The 19118-nt window shown below is 43.6% G+C and overlaps 1 protein-coding gene across 1 annotated transcript; it reads left to right on the top strand.

Annotated features, from left to right (window-relative positions):
• Positions 1 to 7602: 7602 nt before the first annotated feature.
• Positions 7603 to 18641, top strand: FAM241A (family with sequence similarity 241 member A). Its single transcript, XM_033160773.1, has 2 exons — positions 7603 to 7994; positions 18317 to 18641. The coding sequence occupies exons 1-2, from the start codon at positions 7791 to 7793 to the stop codon at positions 18560 to 18562; spliced, it is 450 nt and encodes a 149-aa protein (XP_033016664.1). The 5' UTR covers positions 7603 to 7790; the 3' UTR covers positions 18563 to 18641.
• Positions 18642 to 19118: the final 477 nt, after the last annotated feature.

Raw genomic sequence — 19118 nt, 5'->3', positions numbered from 1 at the left:
TTTTGTTAAAGAGGGAAACAAGGATGTCTCAACAGTTAAAACCTTGCACACAGAGAACTTTCAGACAACTACCGGTATTTTTATCAGAAAAACGAAAATGTTTTTGGAACAAGCAAGTAACGGCTTTCCCAATCTAACACAAAACCACACTGAAAAGCAACAGACACTATATATGTAATAATATTATTGAGGTAGACATGTAGCAAATGCATGGGTGCAATATTGCTGATTGTGGAAGCAGAAAGAAAGCAGCCTGTTTATGATCACAAATGTTTTGACTGGATCCTAATGGCTCCTTCCCACCCTCTCCACAGCCCACAGCCCCATTATCCTGTTCTGTTCAGTCAGATTATTTGATTTAGAACATTACTAGAGAACCTGATACCAGATGTTCTCCCAGTTCTTTCAAATCAATATGTGTAATTCAGTTCCATCTCTTCCCTTGGTTTTCTTGCACCTTTGACCCGCTGGTTCACACACCCGTACACTTCTTAAGCCAGCTCAATCACTTGACCTGTCTTTTCACCAACGATGTATAGGCCCTTCTGTGTGCAGTTCTTTTACATTTCAGTCATAGAATCATCAGGATTCAAGGTGACCTTAATAGATTGGAGAACTGGGCAAGAACTAAACAAAATGCATTTCAATAGGAACAAATGTAAGGTTCTACACTTAGGTAGGAATAATCACATGCACAAATATAAGATGGGGGACACGTGGATTGCCAGTAGTACATGTGAAAAGGATCTTGGGGTCTTAGTAGACCCCAAGCTTAATATGTGTAAACAGTGTGATGCAGCCGCAAAAAAAAGCTAATGCTACTCTAGACTGCCCCAGTTATTATTATTATATAACAGCAGCCATTAGAAGCTTACAGATATTTCCTTATTTATAAGGTTTCTTACCCTGCTTCCAAGTTTGCCCTCTGATCCTGATTGCTCTTGAATGCTGATTTCTAGTTTCCTGATCCTCACTCAATCCAGACAGCTGCTCACGACCTAGTCCTGAAAACACAAACTTGAATTCTATAGAAGAATATCATTCCAAAGTAGTCTGGGAGCATCTTCATATTGCTTAGTAAGGTTATGAACATAACCTGTGCAATTCAATGTGAGGAAAGGCATAGTGAACTCCAGGCATATGTACACTGGGAATGAGAGAAAGACATGCCCAGCTTGTATTCTGTTGACACAGGAAATGGAATACTTGCAGCCAGAATCTTCTTCCTATTCCTGAGAAACTATAATTAGTAAATGTGCAAGTAGTAACCTGAAAACCTATCCACTGAGACTCAACAGAGCCATCTTGTGAGACTGACAGCAATTTTTCTACTTGGGTAGCTGAAGGCTCAATGAATCTCAAATAATATGCGAGCAACTAAATGTTTCAACAAGTGCTGGTTTCTTTTCAGAAATCTGTTGGTTGGCATCCATCTGTAACAAGAAACAATGGACAGCACCTTTGAGAGTGAAGTCAAACTGTTGGAAGGTTACAGCACCTGATGTAGTTGCTGTATGATATGTAGATAGTCTCATTTGATCTGTATTCAGGCGTTATAAAATATGTAAACAATCACATGAGTTTTCCCTGGATTGAATTGGTACCTTGAAAGATACTCGGAGTCCAGTGTGATTTTCATGCTCTTTATTCAGCTCATAGTAGTGAGGAATGTAGTTCCCCCAAAACGTTTGCTTTATATACACTATTTACACAATGGGCCCCACGTGATTGGCTAATTCCGGGATACTCCTGTATGCCAATCAGAGTGCGGATTCACTTCCACCTAGAGCTGGATTGGATGACTCCTGCAGACCAATCAGACTGCTGCAATCTCAATCCTATTGTTCTGGGACCAATCAGACTGCTGCAATCTCAATCCTATTGTTCTGGGACCAGTCAGACTGCTGCAATCTCAATCCTATTGTTCTAGGACCAATCAGACTGCTGCAGTTTGTTTGTTTGTTTTTTAACAGAATTTATTGACATTTTGATAATATAACACAAACCCAACCCCACACCTACAAATACCAAAACAAATACATATACACATAATGTCAGGATTCTTCTTCTTATCTATATACTTTACAAAAAAAAAATTTCTAGTTCTGAATCTTGACGTTTGACTTCCCCCGCCTATACACCTTCGATTTTAAATCAATATACCATTTTCTTAACAACTTTTCTCTATAAAAAATTTAACTTTACTTAAAAAGAAAAAACACCATTGTCTTAATCTTTGCATTATAACCTAAATCTTAACCAAGTATTCTTATAGCTAAACTTATTTCTTCTATCCTTTATCATGCTGCTTATAACTTAAAATTCAATATCTCCTTACTTATTTAAAATAAACTTGTAATTAACAGACTTCACACTCCGATTTCGGATACCATGGCAGACCATTCAGATTATACATTTGAGGCTTCAACCCACTCCCCCTCTGTCCATTGTCCTTTTCTGTCTTTCTCCACAGCCAAGTCCCTCATTGTCTTCCTCTGAGTGTCCACAGATCCAGGCAGCGTCCACATCAAACCCAGCATCGAGCCTCAGGGCATTCCACTCCATTCTGGGCGATTCTTTTGCTCCTTCTTCTTGTAGAAATCTTAATTCCATGTCTCTTGCCCCCGAGCTGCCTCCTCGGGGTCTGGATATTGTAAATTTTCCTGTTTCAGGTTCCTTTTCCATTCGCCCAGCCATTTCCGACCATCCTCCAAGCGCCCCTCCCAGCTCTTTGCCAAGGCTTGATTCCATTGTGTAGAACTTTTGAAAAGCCTCCTCTGTGGAAAGTACATCCTTTTTATGAATAATTCCACTCAAGACCTGTAGTTTCCGATTAAGCAATTCCATCTGCAAAATAGTGAGCATTTCCTCATCCCTTAAATCAGAGCTCGATGCCAGTGCGATCACAAAGTCCAGCATTTTGAGAGAGAGGGTGAGTATCAGATTTCAGTTCCTGTCTCTTCCTTCCTTTGTCTCAATTTTTCCCACGACAAACCAAGTCGCCGCCATTTCTCCGAAGCCGGAGTATAAAGACCAAAACTTCAAACGGAGATATTTTTTCCCCAATTAACCCCCGAAGGGAGATCTCAACAGACTCAGTTTTCAAATTCCAAGTACTTTCTATAATTGTTGTAGCAGCAGTCACTTAAATGGTTAATCTCTTTCACCACTCGAAGGGAGGGAGGCGGGCTGCCTTTCTTCTTTCCCCCAGAGCATTCCAGGAATACAAAGAGTCAATCAATTACTCACAGCCTCTGGGTTCTTATCAGCTCCTTGATGACAGGTAGAACTTAGACGCTCATCACAGGCTTTGCCGCCGCATTTCCATCCCGGTTGGGGCATGTCCCCTATAGCCCGGCTCCGTAGTCCCTTCACCCCCACTCCCCCTTTACAGGGGGCGCGGGGGAAGGGTTCGGAGCCACAACGGGCACAGCCGGGGAGCCCAGGGCACGGGACGCTCTTCCCGCACCCCAACCGGAGCCCCGCTATGCGGCTGCAGGGCTCCTGACCCCCGGGATGAACTGGGTGCTTCGCAGCCGAAGCAACCCATGACCACCCATAATGGCGTCAGCCGCCGGAAGCCTAGACTGCTGCAGTTTGGATCCTATTCAACTCAGTACATAACACCCCTCCCCTCTAAGTTCCAGTCCTGCCTGGGAGGTTGCATCCATAGTCCTCAAGGTACGCTGGCCGCCTACGTGTGCGTTGCGGCCTGGGCTGTTCCCTGGTCAGGGGTTCTGGTTCAGGCTCGTGTTCCAAGGCTGCTGGTTGTGATGGGGCTGTTTGGTCTGGCGCAACCAGCTCGCTCTGTCGTGGCTCTGGTTCCGGTGCCCTTTCGGCCTCACGGGTCCTCTCAGTATTTACTGATTCTGCCTCCCCTGCCGGCCCCTCCTGCTCTACGGGTCTCAATGCCCCACTGTTCCCTTGGGACTCCTCTGACCTGTCCTCCTCCTGGTTTTCTCCTGGGAATCGTCGCCGTAGCTGGTCGCAGTGGCGGCGCCAGCATTGCCCCCCCTCTGTTAGCACCTCGTATGACACGGGGCCTGTCACCCTGGTGACTGTGGCGGGTACCCATGCCGGGCCTGCCCCAAAATTCTTTGCGTACACTGGATCCTGGGCCACAAAGGTCCGGGGGTTCCTGCCTTCCCCCACCACTACCTCATCCTGAGCTCTGTCAGGGTGGAGGCGGTCCAGTCTGATTGCGAGGCGCCGGCCCATTAGTAGTTCAGCGGGGCTCCGGCCAGTCGTTGAGCTGGGGGTGCTGTGCTGTGCTAGAAGGAATGTGGCAAGGCGGTACTCCCAGTCCCCTTGCGTCATGCGGCGTAGGGTGTCCTTGGTGGTCTGCACCATGCGCTCTGCTTGGCCATTGGTGGCAGGGTGGAATGGTGCTGAGCGGATGTGGGATGCAGTTAGGTAGGTTTTTCTTTTCTTATTGGAATGAGAAAATAAAATTCTTGACTAGCTTTCAGAATTCCAAGCCTTTCGGGACATTAGCTTTAAATAGCAGCTGGACATATTCGTGTGATAAGGGTGCATTAAAAGAAAAAGAAAAGGCTCACCAGACTTGTATTATTGATATTATTTATTACCTGCCCTTCACCCCAAGGTCCCAGAGTGGTTTACAACATTAAAACACAACATTAGAAACACTTTAAAACAACTCATCCTGACTATCCCCTGACTATTCCCTTGCCTGTTTAGAAATATAATTTGCAGACTGTGAGGAGGTAGCTTAACTCTGAAGAAGGGTGTTGTACTGTTAGCGATTCTCATTCATATCAGTGTAACATGTAGCTCATTAAAGACTTAACAGGGCTCCACTTCTAGAAATAGAGGGAACCTGGTATAATCACATGGAGCAGAATGGGTCATAATACAGTGGTTCCCAATTGGTGATCCACAGACCCCAGGAGGCCCGTGGCACATCCAGGGCCTTCTTAAGGATATCCGGCACTGTGGTTCAAAGATCCCTCCGGTGCCCCCCCCCCCGGTTTCACTTTTTTACAGCGCTGCTGGCAGCTTTGTGGGGCTGCAGGAGGCAGGCAGTAGCTGGAGGATGGCTCCTCCTGCGGGTAAGAGGCGGAGGCTCCGGGCACGGTGCTGCTTCAGTGAGGTGGGCGAGGGCGCTGCACCCAGCCTCCACCTCTTCCCTGGCACCCGTGCCTTGGTGGCCGTGGCAGGCAGAGGCTCCAGGCGCGATGCTGCTTTGGCACGTCCAGCCTCTGCCTCTTCCCAGGCGCTCTCCAGAACTTGGCATGAACTTGGAGCCCTGGCACCCTGCGCCACTTGCCTCTATGGGCAAGACGCCCCTGGCCACATCCTTGTCATCTGTCTGGGACATCCAGAGAGAACGGTGTCTAAAAATGCATGAAATTAGTTTCACATGTTGGAGGGTATGGTGGCACCATTCATATAACAATAACCAAAACTACAGAGACATCATTTTCAAAAGTAGGGGGTTCATGGCTTGGCTTTTGAAAAACAGGGGGTCCACATAGTACTTAACTAATTTGGAACCAATGCCATAATGCATTTCTTAACATTTCAGTGTCCCCCAGACTGCTGCATTTTTTTTTATTTGCTAACACCCATTTACCTTTTCAACAAGGTGCCCTATCCTAACAAACAACTCCTAGGAAGCAAAGTGGGAGGGGGTAGTGTGTGGTTTAGCAGGGCCAGGTGACAAAAAAGGGGGACTGCCTGTGGCAACCACCAGCAGTTGTATAATGCTGGGTGTGTCCTTATGTATGTATCATACATCCAGTGCTTTTTCGGGGGGGGGGGGACGCATACCCCTAAACATTTTGTGAAGCTTTGTACTTCTGTCCATTTACTGTATTTATTTTTCCCGATTTGAACTATAAAATGGTGATTTTCTTAAGTCAAAGAGAAGGGAAGCACTGCATGTATCTATCTATATGTGCAGCTACATACCCAGTGCTGGATTTACGTATAAGCTAAACTTAAGATTTACGTATAGCTTAGGACCCCACTCTCTTGGGGGGGGCCCCCCAAAAAATTCACTATTAATATACTTCTTATATACTTCTTCAATTTAACAATTACTTTGATAAAATACATATTTTGTTATGTGCAAATGGCTTTAGATACCTATTAGGTCCATAAATTACCATATTATAGCATACATTCAACACAAATAACAGCGACAATTTGTTGTTGACAAAAGACTGCTGGGCATATAAAGGGTGCCTCCATTACCTTCAGCAGTTTAGGGCTTCATCAAACCTAAATCCGGCCGTGTACATACTGCATGCACTGTGTGAGGGTGAGTACACAAATATGAAGCGTGCATGTGTGTGGAAACGCATTTCCACCTCTGCCTCACGAGCAAAGGCGGGATATCTCTCAGAGAGAGAGAGACGCACAGTTTCTGTCACACACGCTCACCGACCATAGCTGCCAAGTCTCCCTTTTTTTTGCGGGAAACTCCCTTATTCCAAGCCGTTTCCCGCTGCTATCCCTGATTTTTTATATCCCTTAAATTTCCCTTATTTCAAAGGGAATATTCCTCTCCCCAGGCATGTCTCTACCCTGTGCCGCCAGTGGCACAGTGCGGCCTGCCCAGGCCAAGCCCATCTCTTTCTACTCCCGTACGTTGTTGCCCATGGAGCGCAACTATGCTCAAATTGACAAAGAGGCATGTGCCATTCCCTCTGATGCAGATCTGATATATATATATATACAGTATATGGGGGGATTGTACATGTGCCCATCAAGCTGTGTGTCCCTCCGTGTGTGTGGTGCTGTCAGGAGGGGGTCGTGTAAATGCTGTGCGTTGTGCAGAATGGAAATATTTAGGTGCATTGTTCTATCCATGGATGCAGCTTGCAGAGGGGAAATTCGAGAAGGCGAGGGAGCATGGGTCTGCTGTGGGGAGCGGAGCGCATTTCTTGCGCACGGGTGCCTGCCTGCAGAAGGGATTTGTGCTTTGGAGTTGTTGTGGAAAACGCCTATGTGGTTGTGTTGACAGGTGTGCAAAGGAGGGGCGCAGAAGCTAAAGGTATCTGTCTATATGGCCTTTCCAAAGGCCAGGTTGTGCAGTCAGCTGGGGCTTGCAAAAAGCCAGGCCGGGAGCCACCTTATGTTGAGGCTGCATAGGCCTTGTGGTGCATGTCATTCAGATTCTATTCAGTTGAACCTCTGGTTACAAAGTCGACATTTTTTTTTTAGCAATGCCCCCCCCCCCCGCGAACCTTCTTTTGTTCACTTCTTTTTATTTCGAGGCAGTGCACATCTATGTTTGTGGAACTGCAAACCTTTCTAGTCATGTGTTACTCCAGTCAAATCCCACATATGAATGTGGGGAAAGATGATGGTGTGTAGCCTGGTGTAAATTAATTTTTAGCCTGGGGGGGATTACCACGGCGTGGACTGTCCCTGAGAACAGTAGACTGTCCCCGGGACAGGTGAGGGTGCTGATCACTTATTTTCAAATCCGAAACTTGACAGCTATGTCACCGACACTCGCTGTCTCGTGCACAATACACACACACACACAACCACACCCCGCCCCTTTTCTTTCTAGCGCCGGCACAGCCCTCGCCCCCTTCCTCCTCCTCCTCCTCCTCCTCCTGCAAACCCCGTGACGCCTCTCGAGACACGCCCTGCGAGGCGGCGGAGGCGGCCGCCGAAGCAACAGAAGAAGCGGCAGCGTGACAGACCCGCCGCCGGGTCGCTGGTCGTGCCCGCCCAGCGCTCGTTGGCGGTGGGAGCTGCCCTCTCCCAAGCCTGGAGGAAGGCGCTCCCGCACCCCGCGACCAAGGGGAGGGATGGGCTCGACCGAGGAGCTGCTGCTCCCGCCGCCCGAATACGCCTTCGAGAGGGACTGGGAGCCGGCGCCATCGTCGGCGTCTCCGGGCGGGAGGGCAGTCGCCCGGCACAGGCGGAGGAGGCAGCACCGGGAGCAGCGGGAGCAGCAGCAGCCTGGGGAAGAAGAGGCGGAGGAGGGCGAGGGCGAGGAGGAACAACAGCAGGTGAGCGGCTGCACCTCCTGGGTCCAAAGGGTGGCCAGGTGCGGGTTGTAAAACGCCTGCTCCCTCTTTTTTTGAACCTCGACCAGGCAGGATCCGCCCCACCAGTTGCCCGGGAGAACGGTTGGAGCCGTTGCCTCCCTTCCGGGGGCTTTTTGCAGAACCATCTGGTTTAGCCGATTGTCGTTAGCAGGGTCATGCAGAAACCACACACACACACACCCTTTGAGTCTGTCTGATGCAGCCCGTGGCTCTTCTTGGGTCCTGGGAGCCAAGCTTGGTTGGGGGGGACGGACGTGGTTTTGTAAGGGGTGGGGCGCCGCACCTGTGCAGAGCTGCCAAAAGCCGGGAAGTGAGCGCGCAAAACGCGCGCACGAGAAAAGCGGGGGGGGAGCCCCCCTCCTTCCTTCCCTCCCTCCATCCTTGCACTGTGTATAGTATCGTGCCTGTGTAGAGTATCTTTGTATCCCCCCCCCCCCATCGGATAAGTTTAGAGGATGGTGATCGTTAGGGAGAAAAAGACACTGAACTTCGTGGAAGGGGGGGGGTGGAGTTCTGCTAACCCCCTTGCAAGTTTTCCTGATGATGTATTGGGAAAATACACCCCACAGCCATGTTTATGTGGTTAAGGAAACTTTCCGCACAATTGTGATTCCCCCCCTTACTTTGGGGGGGGGAGGGGATAAGAACCCTGTATTAGTTTTCCCATGCCACATCCCCATACATTTAAAGCACATAGTTTCCCCCAAAGAATCTTGGGAACTGTAGTTTATGGCTCACAGAGCTACAATTCCCAGTATCCTTAACACATCACAGTTTCCAGGATTCTTTAGGGAAAGTCGTGCACTTCAGATGTATGGTGTGGCTGTGAATGTGGTGAGGCAGATTTTGTTGACTGGGCTTTAATACTGTTACTACTACAGTACTACTACTGGCCTTTATTGGCATAGGTTAAAACAGAAAAATCATAAAATCCTACAAAGTCATCCAAATACATTGATAATCCAGACACCTACAATATATAAAAGATTAGATGTCCACCATTGAATAAATCAGGCAACTTTAGATTTAGTTTTAAAGATCTAGGTTAAGTACCCCCAAAACAATCTTGGTAGTTTCAGGAGTATCATCACTCAACAAATATTGGATTACACACTCTTTGTAAATCGGTATTTTTGAGCTGTAAGGGATTCACTAGGAGATCTCTGCTCAGAGGGCTTCAGAAGGGGCACTATGGAAATTCTAATAAATGTAAATAAATGCTAATATGTTTTGGGATAGTTTGAGGAATGCTTTCCCTGAACTAGCAAAGGTGTCTGAACCCATTCACACAAATCTCTCTCCTATAAACACACTCTTTGTGACTATAGAGCACTAAATAGTTAAATCCTCCATATTTTCAAAGAATGTGCGGAGTTACAACTATCATTGTGTTTGCAAGAATGGAGTTAAGGGGTGGTAGTTTAATCTGAATTTATTGAAATGGAATAGTAGGGTGTGGTCCGGTTTTTCTCTCTCCTTTTATACCTGCACAGGTGTACACATAGACATAGTAGTTGCAATAGTGCAACCAGTGCACTGTAATTTACCCAATCTGGAAATACCTGAAGGATCACATAGCAGTGGAATAATTATAGGCCAGTATGCTATCCTTTGTTTATGTTTAGAGACTCTAGTCACAGATGTACCTCTTAGCATCATTCAGATTTCTTGGAAGAAAGGCAATACAAGATTCCAGGGAAAGAGTCTACAATGATGTTTGTCTTGTTCAGAGGAATTGGGTTTATTGAGTGACATAAACCCACATTGTGTGTTAAGCTTCTCCGCATGTACCTTGTGGAACAGTAAGCTCCACCTGTCTCTTAAAGCACACATCTGCAATATGAGTCCAATGTATGTACATAGGATGAACTCCATGTAATCAGGAGCCCTGATCACATGAGTCCTCTTACATGTTTAAGGTTGTAGTTATGGGCACATGTAGCAGATATTTCAACATCCTAATAGGGTGTGGGCAGAGTCTGCCACTTCCCTGTTTTCATTGTACCGGTATGTGCAGAGAAGGAACGAAAGATTCAAATTACAGTTCTGGGTCAAAGCAGTAGTTTGGAAACAAACTACTGTTTTGGAAACAAACTAAATTTAAAATTTGTTTGTAAATGCATGGGTATGTTGTAGCTGGCATAATCTTAAAGGCATTCTTCACCACTGTGTAAGCAAGAACAGGAGATGCCTGTTTAAAAATAGTGGCTTTTTACAAAGAGTAATTTTTGTAAGTACTTTTATAATCCTATTTTTATCATGCCTGTCAGCTTTCACTTTATTAGCTTTTCTCTGTGTACCATTGTGTCCAAAGCATGAGCTCACAGTTCTTTCTAAACAGATAAAATGAGCACCTCTGGCTTGGAAGAACCTGTTCATTATAGAGACCTGCCAACATTCTACAAAGAGGTATGCTCAATTACGAATTAACTGGAGTTTTGCAGGTTCACTGTGCCATGGTATTGGTCACAAAATTTCCTTTTCCGAAAAACTTTTTGCTGAATTAGTCAGCCCCATTTTACTAGAGCCCTTAGCCTTTTCACCTAAATTTATGTACAGTATTTATTCTATCTGAAATATTTATTTGCTACCTTTCTGCCTCCAAGGTGGCTGCCAATAAATGAAAATTGCATATGAATTGTAGCCCTATTCAGGCATGTGGTTCTTGTTCACATGCTGGAAATCCTATACACCTAGAAGGCTGACCGCTTCAGACTGAACTGATCACACATCGGCTTGGGAACATGGCTGCCATGCGCATAATTATCAAGGCTAGGGCTAGCAGAGTACATTCTCATTAGCTAGTGTAAACTAATTTGTTATTTATTGTGACTTGCTCTGGGAAAGTATCTAACTTCAAGGCTGTTTCTGAAACACCATCTCCATTTCAAAACCTATCAGAATTGAAGATGATTCTTGCAACTCTGCAAAAGATATGGTGAACATATTTCTTCTCCCCGTCTTGATTTGAAGCCAAGGCCTTGGGGAGCTAATATACTTCTTAAAAAATCTGAATAAATTCTGGCTTTGGAAATTTGTCCTTTATTGTCATTGTGAGAATCTTCTTCTAGGCTTTTTGGGGGCTCCCAAGATTTGAGCTGCTGGAGCTCGTCTATGAAGCAAGGCTATCTTGATCCACATAGAAGGACACTACTTGTCAGTTTGCATATGAGATGGCACAGCAGGTGGCTTGATATTTGATATATGTAGACATGTGGCAACAGCACATTTTTCCTAAAGTGTTTGAAGGGATGCCCATTACCATACTGCAGGAAAAGAAGCATAGACTCTTGCAAATAATAATGAGAGTTGATCTTTGATCGAGATATAGCTCTGGTGGCTCAGGATCACTCCAGGTTTCACTTTGTTTGGATCTTTGTGCCAGGAACAACAGTTCCCCAAACACACTAATGGAAAAGAGAACATGCAACATCTCAGAGAGAACCTGGAGCCGAAGGGCTTCAAATTATTGTCAACCCAATGTTGTGATGCAATATCCAGTTTTTAAGAAGCTTCTCAAGAGCAACTTGCAGTGCTGAATAACATTACAGTCATACCTCGGGTTACGATAGCCGCGGTTGCGTTTTTTCAGGTTTTGAACACTGCAAACCCGGAAGTGTTTACTCAAGTGTCGCCGTTCAAGTTGCAGACTTCGGGGTGTGAACAGCACCCCGGAATGGATCGTGTCCGCAACCCGAGGTACCACTGTAATTTAAAAACTTAGAAAATTGGTGGTTCAGAACATAAAACTAGTTCAGGAGCACCTCCTTCATGTCACAACGGATGTGGGATGTTTATGTAAACATTAAGGATGTTTGTTATAACTTTTGTTATAACTTTAGCTCTGAAAACATCTTGCTATGCCTATCAAAAGGCTAGAAAGCTTACCCTCAAGCTCTACTGCTCCCAATGGGTTATATTCAGTGAAAATGCAAAGGTTCCTGAGACTTGCTTTTTGTACTCTGCAACTAAATATTGGAAAGTTGCTTCTTTACAAAAAGAAGTTGTCTACTGTTGGCTAACTTTTGCAATACTTGCAAACAAGGCCTCATCTGTGGAATCAACCATCACATTTTCTGCTGTTCAGGAACCAGCTGTTGACAGTTAACATGCTTTCCTTTTTGTTCTCTCTTCCTGTCTTAGTGGGATGGTGGGACCTGCATTGTGTTCTAAAAGGAGTAACAAAACTTCTCTGTGTTTGCAGTTTTATAGCAACCGAGAATAAGGTTATATTTTCAGGAGTGCTAAATACCTAATGAAATACTCACAATCATCTTCAGAGTCGCAAGTGTTAGGGAAAGACTTGTAGTGATATAAATTAAAATTGTGATAACATTTCAAGAACAGCACAGTTGTCCATGGAAGTAGAGATAGGAAATCAGCACCAACCTTGTGAGAATGCAACTGAAATTTAACAGATGCTTTCCACTAATAATTGTTAATTTAGGCATAACAAAAAAATATAGCATCTGTGCAGTTTTAACTTAAGAGGTCATTCTTATAAGATCTGCTTGTTCTTTGGATACTTTTATACTATAGATCTCTCTATCCCCTGGTCATGAAACAAAGTCTTTCACATACTTTTATATATCACTTGTAGGCTTTAGTGATATAGTTAGGTTCCTGCTTGTGGGCTTCCCATAGGCATGTAGTTGGACCCTGTGAGAAGACGTTGGACGAAATGGATCTTTGGCCGGATCCAGCAGGGCTCTTCTTGTATTCTTAAATAGTTATATATTGACTTCAGTGTGTAAGGGAAGGTTGGATCTTCAGAACATTGTTCATGAGTTATGTTTGGAGAGCCTACTGAGAATTTGCTGGGCTTTTGTGTAGAGGGCGGCTTTTCCTCATCACAACATCTGGTGACCACTTGGATTTCAGCATCTGACTCAGCTTCCTACTCTGCTGAAGATTTTCCCCACACTCGGCAGAAACTAGGAAAACACCTGCAGGTCCACTGGCTGCTTTGCAAAGGCAAGGCAGCCATAGCTTCTTTTAGATCTGTGTTCTGAGCTACTTTAGGTCAAAAAACAAACAAAAAAAAAGTGGGAAGAGAAAGGGTGGATAAAAATAATGAGGACATAAGAAGCTGCCTCAGTATACCGTAAAACCATTAATCTATCTAGCTCAGTATTGTCTACACACTCCCTGATAGTGGCTCTTGCAGGGTTTCAGACAAGAGAAATTATCAGTCCTTCCTGGAGATTGAATCTGGGATTTGGGGCATGCCAAGAAAGTGGTCAACCTCTGAGCTACAGCCCTTCCTCCAAATGAAGGCGTAATACCCAAATCTTGGAACTGAATTTTGTTAATGTGTGAAGAAGCCTGCCATAAGAGTTTCATAAGCTTACTCTTTAAATGCTTTTAAATCTGACACAGAGAGCGCCATTTATATGAAGTGGGTTCCACATAATGCCTTGTACCACTGGAATGCACATTTCTGCTGATTCTCCTTCAGCTGCAGCCCTCCACACCACATCCGTGACCCTAAGGAGTGGGGGTTTTTTTGGGGGGGATAAAGGAATACAGCCAGAAGGAGGAGAACACAGGAAAGCTCCATTGCGTGAATGGAACTCTGTAATTCTTTGGAGCCGTGCCATAGTTACTCAACTCTTTCCAAGTATATTAACTATATATATTCAAGTAAGGATTTTTAGGTTATATTCCTAGCTGTTCCTCTCTTTCTCCTTTCCTTTTTTAAAAAAAACAAAAAACAAAACTAGAAATCTTGTTATCTGCCTTAGCGGAAGTGTATGCTTATAAGTTTATTATTATAGTTTGCTCAATGAGGAATGAATAATATGAATTACAGTTTATGGTTGATATTTATAGTAAATACTGCATGCCCAGAGTTTTGCACATTTTGGCTGATGAGGGAAACAGAAAAGGATGCCATTTTCATACCTGTTGTTCGCTTAATAAATGTTTATATTGCATTTTTATTGTGCACTTCCATAGGTTTAGCAAACTGTAAAGCAAAATAAATGAAACTTGCTTGTGTTCCAAAGTATTTATTATGTAATTTTTTTTAAATTACAAGTTCACAGACTGAGTGTTTGTACTTCCCATACTATTTCAGCATTAGCCCTTTAAAAATTGTGGATATCAGCAATAAATTTACTTAGTAGTACCCCTACTAAGCATTTATCTCCTGATGGTACAGCTGCTAGGTTGCTACTTAATCCATGATGATGTTTTGGTTTCTTACACACTAATGACACAGCATGAGTATAGTGCTAGGGTTTTATTTTATTATTGGGGAAGGGGATAAGTCCAAATCTATTGGTCAGTGTTTTTACAGTTAACATTGGCATGGAAGTATGGTTGGTATAAACAGTATTATTCAGGGCAGTCCTGTCCCAACTCATGGCTATTCCGAATGTGGCAATTTGTTCTTGACATGGACTGCAGCACAGACAGATGCAGGATGGGTGTTGAGTACAAATAGTACAGATTGCATAGGTTTCATGAGTGCTAAATTGTGTTAGACCTGTTCAAGCCTCATTGCTTTTTCTCTAATGTCATTTAATGTGAGCTGATGCAGCTTACAAGAGTATATGTTCCTGTTTCCTACAAAGTGTTTGGCACCATGGTTTTATTTTAGGAAACCACTTCACAAAGTTCTGGCTGGATTGGTATTTGCTCAGCTAGTATTTAAGTGCTCAGTTGCCATAACCAAATTCTTGAGCCCAGATGGGGGGGGAGGGGGAGCTATGACTGACATCATATGGCAATTGAAAAAAAATCATATAACAGCTGAATAGGTTTTTGCATAGTGGTTGCTTTGCTTTTCATTGTTAATTTATTCCTTATCTCAGTTCAGCACTACCAGCTTAATCCTGTGCCTGCTCATGTTTTTCCTTCCCAAAAGAAATAAAATAAGCCATTTACTACCAGTTAAATGTCATTCCTGACTGTTCAAGCTTTGCTATCTTATTTTATTTTTATCTGGACATAAATATAAACCCATTGCTGTAACATTGTTCCTGGTATGTTACATTTTAAAATTTAAGAAACCAGTAATACCTTTTGCTAACCCTCATTCACATTGCAAAATTAAAATTTATGTTTTATTTTTTTTCCAGAAAATTATACATTCTATATTTTGTGAAACACTACCAAATTTTTAGTGGAAGAAAGTAGTGAGTTATCCCCTCTGAAAATATTTATGATGTGGTATAGGAAGATCCTGTGTGAACACTTTTGGCTTCTTTTCAACGATACTTTGCACATGTGATTGCATACATTCTAAAACTCTTGTGTACAATTATAATTTATTGCATTTCCTCTAATTGGCATTTATTATTTCCTTCCTTCCTCCTCATTTAGCCTCACAACAACCCTGTGTTATTACACTGTGAGATAGGAAGTTAGGCTGCAAGCCTTTGTGAAGTGGTGTTTTGTACTTGTGTCCTTGACATCTAGTATACTAACCAGAGGGCAGCGAATAGTTAGCAGATGATGTGGGATTATAACTCCCATCGTCCCTGACCATTTACCATGCTGGCAGGGGCTAATGGAAGCTGGGAGTCCCAACAATGTCTGGAGAACATTGACTCTGCCTAGTGCTACAACACCCTATTCCCACAGCAAGAATCACTGCTTAATCCTCTTCCCAGTTACTGGCATCTGTCTGTCTCAGCAGACAACGGAAGTGCATGCCTTAAGGGGTGAAGCCAAATGGTTGAAGAGCTACAGCACCCGCTATGGCTGTAGAGATTGATATGGGAGAGAAATGTTTTCTTGCAGTTGGGGCAGATGAAGGGTTCAGGTTTTGCTGCTACAGGTGCAGAATGGTCATTTCAGTGGTTAGTGCTGTGGATATACAACTTGAGTGTCTTGTCTCCAGGCACTGCAGTCATCTGCAAGGTATTCCCATATGGCAGGGTTAATGTTACCAGACTTCATGTCATGTTTGCAGACATCTTTGTAACACAAACTGCCAACAGGCCTATGGCCTGAAGTCAGCTCCCCATAAAACACATCCTTGGCCAAACTGCGGGAGGCAGTGGAGGATAGGCGTGCCTGGCGTGCTCTGGTCCATGGGGCCACGAAGAGTCGGACACGACTGAACAACAACAAATCACAAAAATGACAGTGCAGATACAGAGGAATGTTCAAACTAATACTGCAGAAGTTGGGAGGGGAGAGAAATTACCAAGCTCAAAATTGGGTGCAAAATGCTGATTGGTTTGGGGGATGTGTGTGTTTTTGTTTTGTTTTTGTCTGAAGAAACCCCTTGAATATAAAAAGAGTAATGCTTGCAGCTTTTCCTTTCTAATTATCCATCTACTTTAAGGAGGTACACAGTAATTTTGCAAAATGTATTTAATATGTGTTAGTGAAAATATTGAACCACATAAAACTAGTTGATGTTTATGAAACAGGAGACTTTTGTTCACAACCGTGGACACAAACATACTCTGCTAGATGATTCTGTATGGCATGGGTCACCAACATAGTGTTCATGGGCTCACATGTGCGCACAGAGGCCTTCCTGGTGCCCATAGGGTCTCATCCCCTGCTGAAATTAGGACTTGAACAAAGCCTTATTTAGCTATTCAAAGGCTCTTTCCCCCCTCTCTAATTCTGTGTGGGCAATTGCAGAGGGGTTTCAGCTGGGAAGAAAGAGTTGTGGCATGTGTGTGGTGCCCACAACAGTTCCTCTGTTTCGCAAATGTACCTGTGAACCCAAAAAGGTTGGCAAACAATAGTGTACGGCATCAAAAGAGATCGGGACTAAAATATGCCTCAGGGTGAACAATGTGTGAATATTGCTCTTTATCTGGAAATAGCTTTCAGCATTTTATTATAATGAGTAAGGCAGCACTTTAACCCTTGTGAATTCTACTAAACTAGAATTTTAATTTCTAATGGCACATACTTCCTGCACTTATTCATGTGTAATGTAATGTAAGTCTCATGGAGCTTAAGGGGGCTCCATAGTAAGTGTACTTAGGATTACACTGCTTGTTTGGGGGGGGGGGTTGCCTGTTTTGCTACTCGCTAGGAAAAAATGCAAGCTGTATTATTCTTGCTGTTAGATATCTAATTAAAGCATCAGTGTAGGAATTGTTTTGGCTATAGAACTAGACTTAAAACAAGCCTCTTCTCCAGATTTTTTTTAATGATGGATATTTAATCACGATAATTACAGTTTACAAGGCAAGCCTTGTGTTGCTAACAGTATTGACTTGTTGAGTAAAATATTTATGAGTATCTTCTTGCTGAGCTTTGCTCGTCTTTAATGGAAGCATTAGCAGTGCCGTGCGTTGTGTACTTCATCATCTTAAAAGGTTGCTTTACATTACCCATCTCCATCAATAGCCTGTCAACAGAAGCTTTGTGCAATATCTTTTTTATAAAGATGATAAGGAATCCAATACTTGGCTCTGCCGCTATTATTCAGTAGTAAGGTAAGGTAAAGGGACCCCTTACCATTAGGTCCAGTAGTGTCCGACTCTGGGGTTGCGGCGCTCATCTTGCGTTACTGGCCGAGGGAGCCAGCGTACAACTTCCGGGTCATGTGGCCAGCATGACAAAGCCGCTTCTGGCGAACCAGAGCAGCGCATGGAAATGCCGTTTACCTTCCCGCCGGAGCGGTACCTATTTATCTACTTGCACTTTTGACGTGCTTTCGAACTGCTAGGTGGGCAGGAGCTGGGACCGAGCAACGGGAGCTCACCCTGCCATGGGGATTGGAACCGCCGACCTTCTGATCGGCAAGCCCTAGGTTCTGTGGTTTAACCCACAGTGCCACCCGCGTCCCTATTCAGTAGTACACTCCTGTTATTAAGAGGGAGAGATGACAAGATGGAGCAGTGAATGAGGAAAAATGATCTCTCCCCCATTCTTTCTTCTCATGGCCCATGAGGCACAGTTGCAGACACAGAAATTACCAGCTTCTAAAATTAAAAAGGTGCAAGTAGCAGGGTGTTGTGGAAAAGGGAAACCTCCTGAGTATATTCATGCAAAGCCCTTTATGAAGATTTCAAATAATGACAGATTTGGGAAAGGGGCGTTTCTAGTACAGCACCTTATACATTGTAGGCATTAATAAAATACATTCCTTTTGGATGACAAAAGCCAATAATGAAAGTTATTGTTAGTTGTGGTAGGGGCCACTGTAAAACATAACAGTGCAGAAAGATGAAAAACACCAACATTTCTGCACAGGAGGGTGTGTGTATGTGTTTTTAATGGCAGCAGTAACATGCTACAAATTTATTTATCCAGATTGTAATAATCCGGTGGTTTGATATATATTTTTCTTCTTACTGCAGGTCCAAGAAGAAGACAGAGACTACAGTATTGAACCTATTACAGATGACTACAAAAAGATGGGAACTCTCTTTGGAGAGCTCAACAAAAGCCTCATTAGTATTGGCTTCACAAGGATGTATTTTGGAGAACGGATTGTGGAACCTGTAATAGTAATATTCTTCTGGGTTATGCTCTGGTTCCTTGGTTTACAAGCTCTTGGACTTGTTGCAGTCCTATGCCTCGTCATTATTTATGTTCAGCAGTAAATCACTATAGATGGTGGTTGAACACTATGTAATATCTTGGTGGATTTACATACTAAACCAAGCAAGAATGGTATATTAATAGCTGGTGTGCTGAACATTATATCGCCACTGAAGTTATGCACTCTTTCTTTTTGAACTGTACTTATATTTGCAATTTAAAACAAAGCAAAAAATTCTAAATGTGTTATGAACTGATGGGTAAAAGAAGATCTTAATACAGGACAGTGGAAGGTAATTAATAGAAGATGCTGAATCAATGTAGTTCCTGTGGGTTCCAGTCCTAGAAAGTCTTTTTAGTATGAAAAGAAACTTGCCCAAAAACTAGGTTAGCAGTGGTTTTATATTTGTTCTGTGACAACTTTCAAACAGTCCTTTTTGTATTGTGAACTAAACTTTTTAAAATGCTGGTTTGTATGAGCTTTTATGCTTCATTATTTTATATCATCCTGTAAATCTCTCTGCAAACTTCTTTAGCCTTGTGTGTATACATATTCAGTCTTAAGCAAGTATGCTTCTGTACGACTGGTGCCATTTAATGCTTTGTATGTATATAAGA

Source organism: Lacerta agilis, chromosome 9, assembly GCF_009819535.1.
Source record: "Lacerta agilis isolate rLacAgi1 chromosome 9, rLacAgi1.pri, whole genome shotgun sequence".
Taxonomy (NCBI): domain Eukaryota; kingdom Metazoa; phylum Chordata; class Lepidosauria; order Squamata; family Lacertidae; genus Lacerta; species Lacerta agilis.
This window is presented reverse-complemented; position numbering and strand designations above follow the sequence as displayed.

What these genes read in the sequence shown, in the direction of transcription:
- FAM241A (XM_033160773.1), top strand. Translation starts at nt 7,791, where the DNA reads ATGGGCTCGACCGAGGAGCTGCTGCTCCCGCCGCCCGAATACGCCTTC. An exon ending in GCGAGGAGGAACAACAGCAG is followed by an intron (nt 7,995 to 18,316) that starts GTGAGCGGCTGC and finishes TTCTTACTGCAG; the next exon opens with GTCCAAGAAGAAGACAGAGA.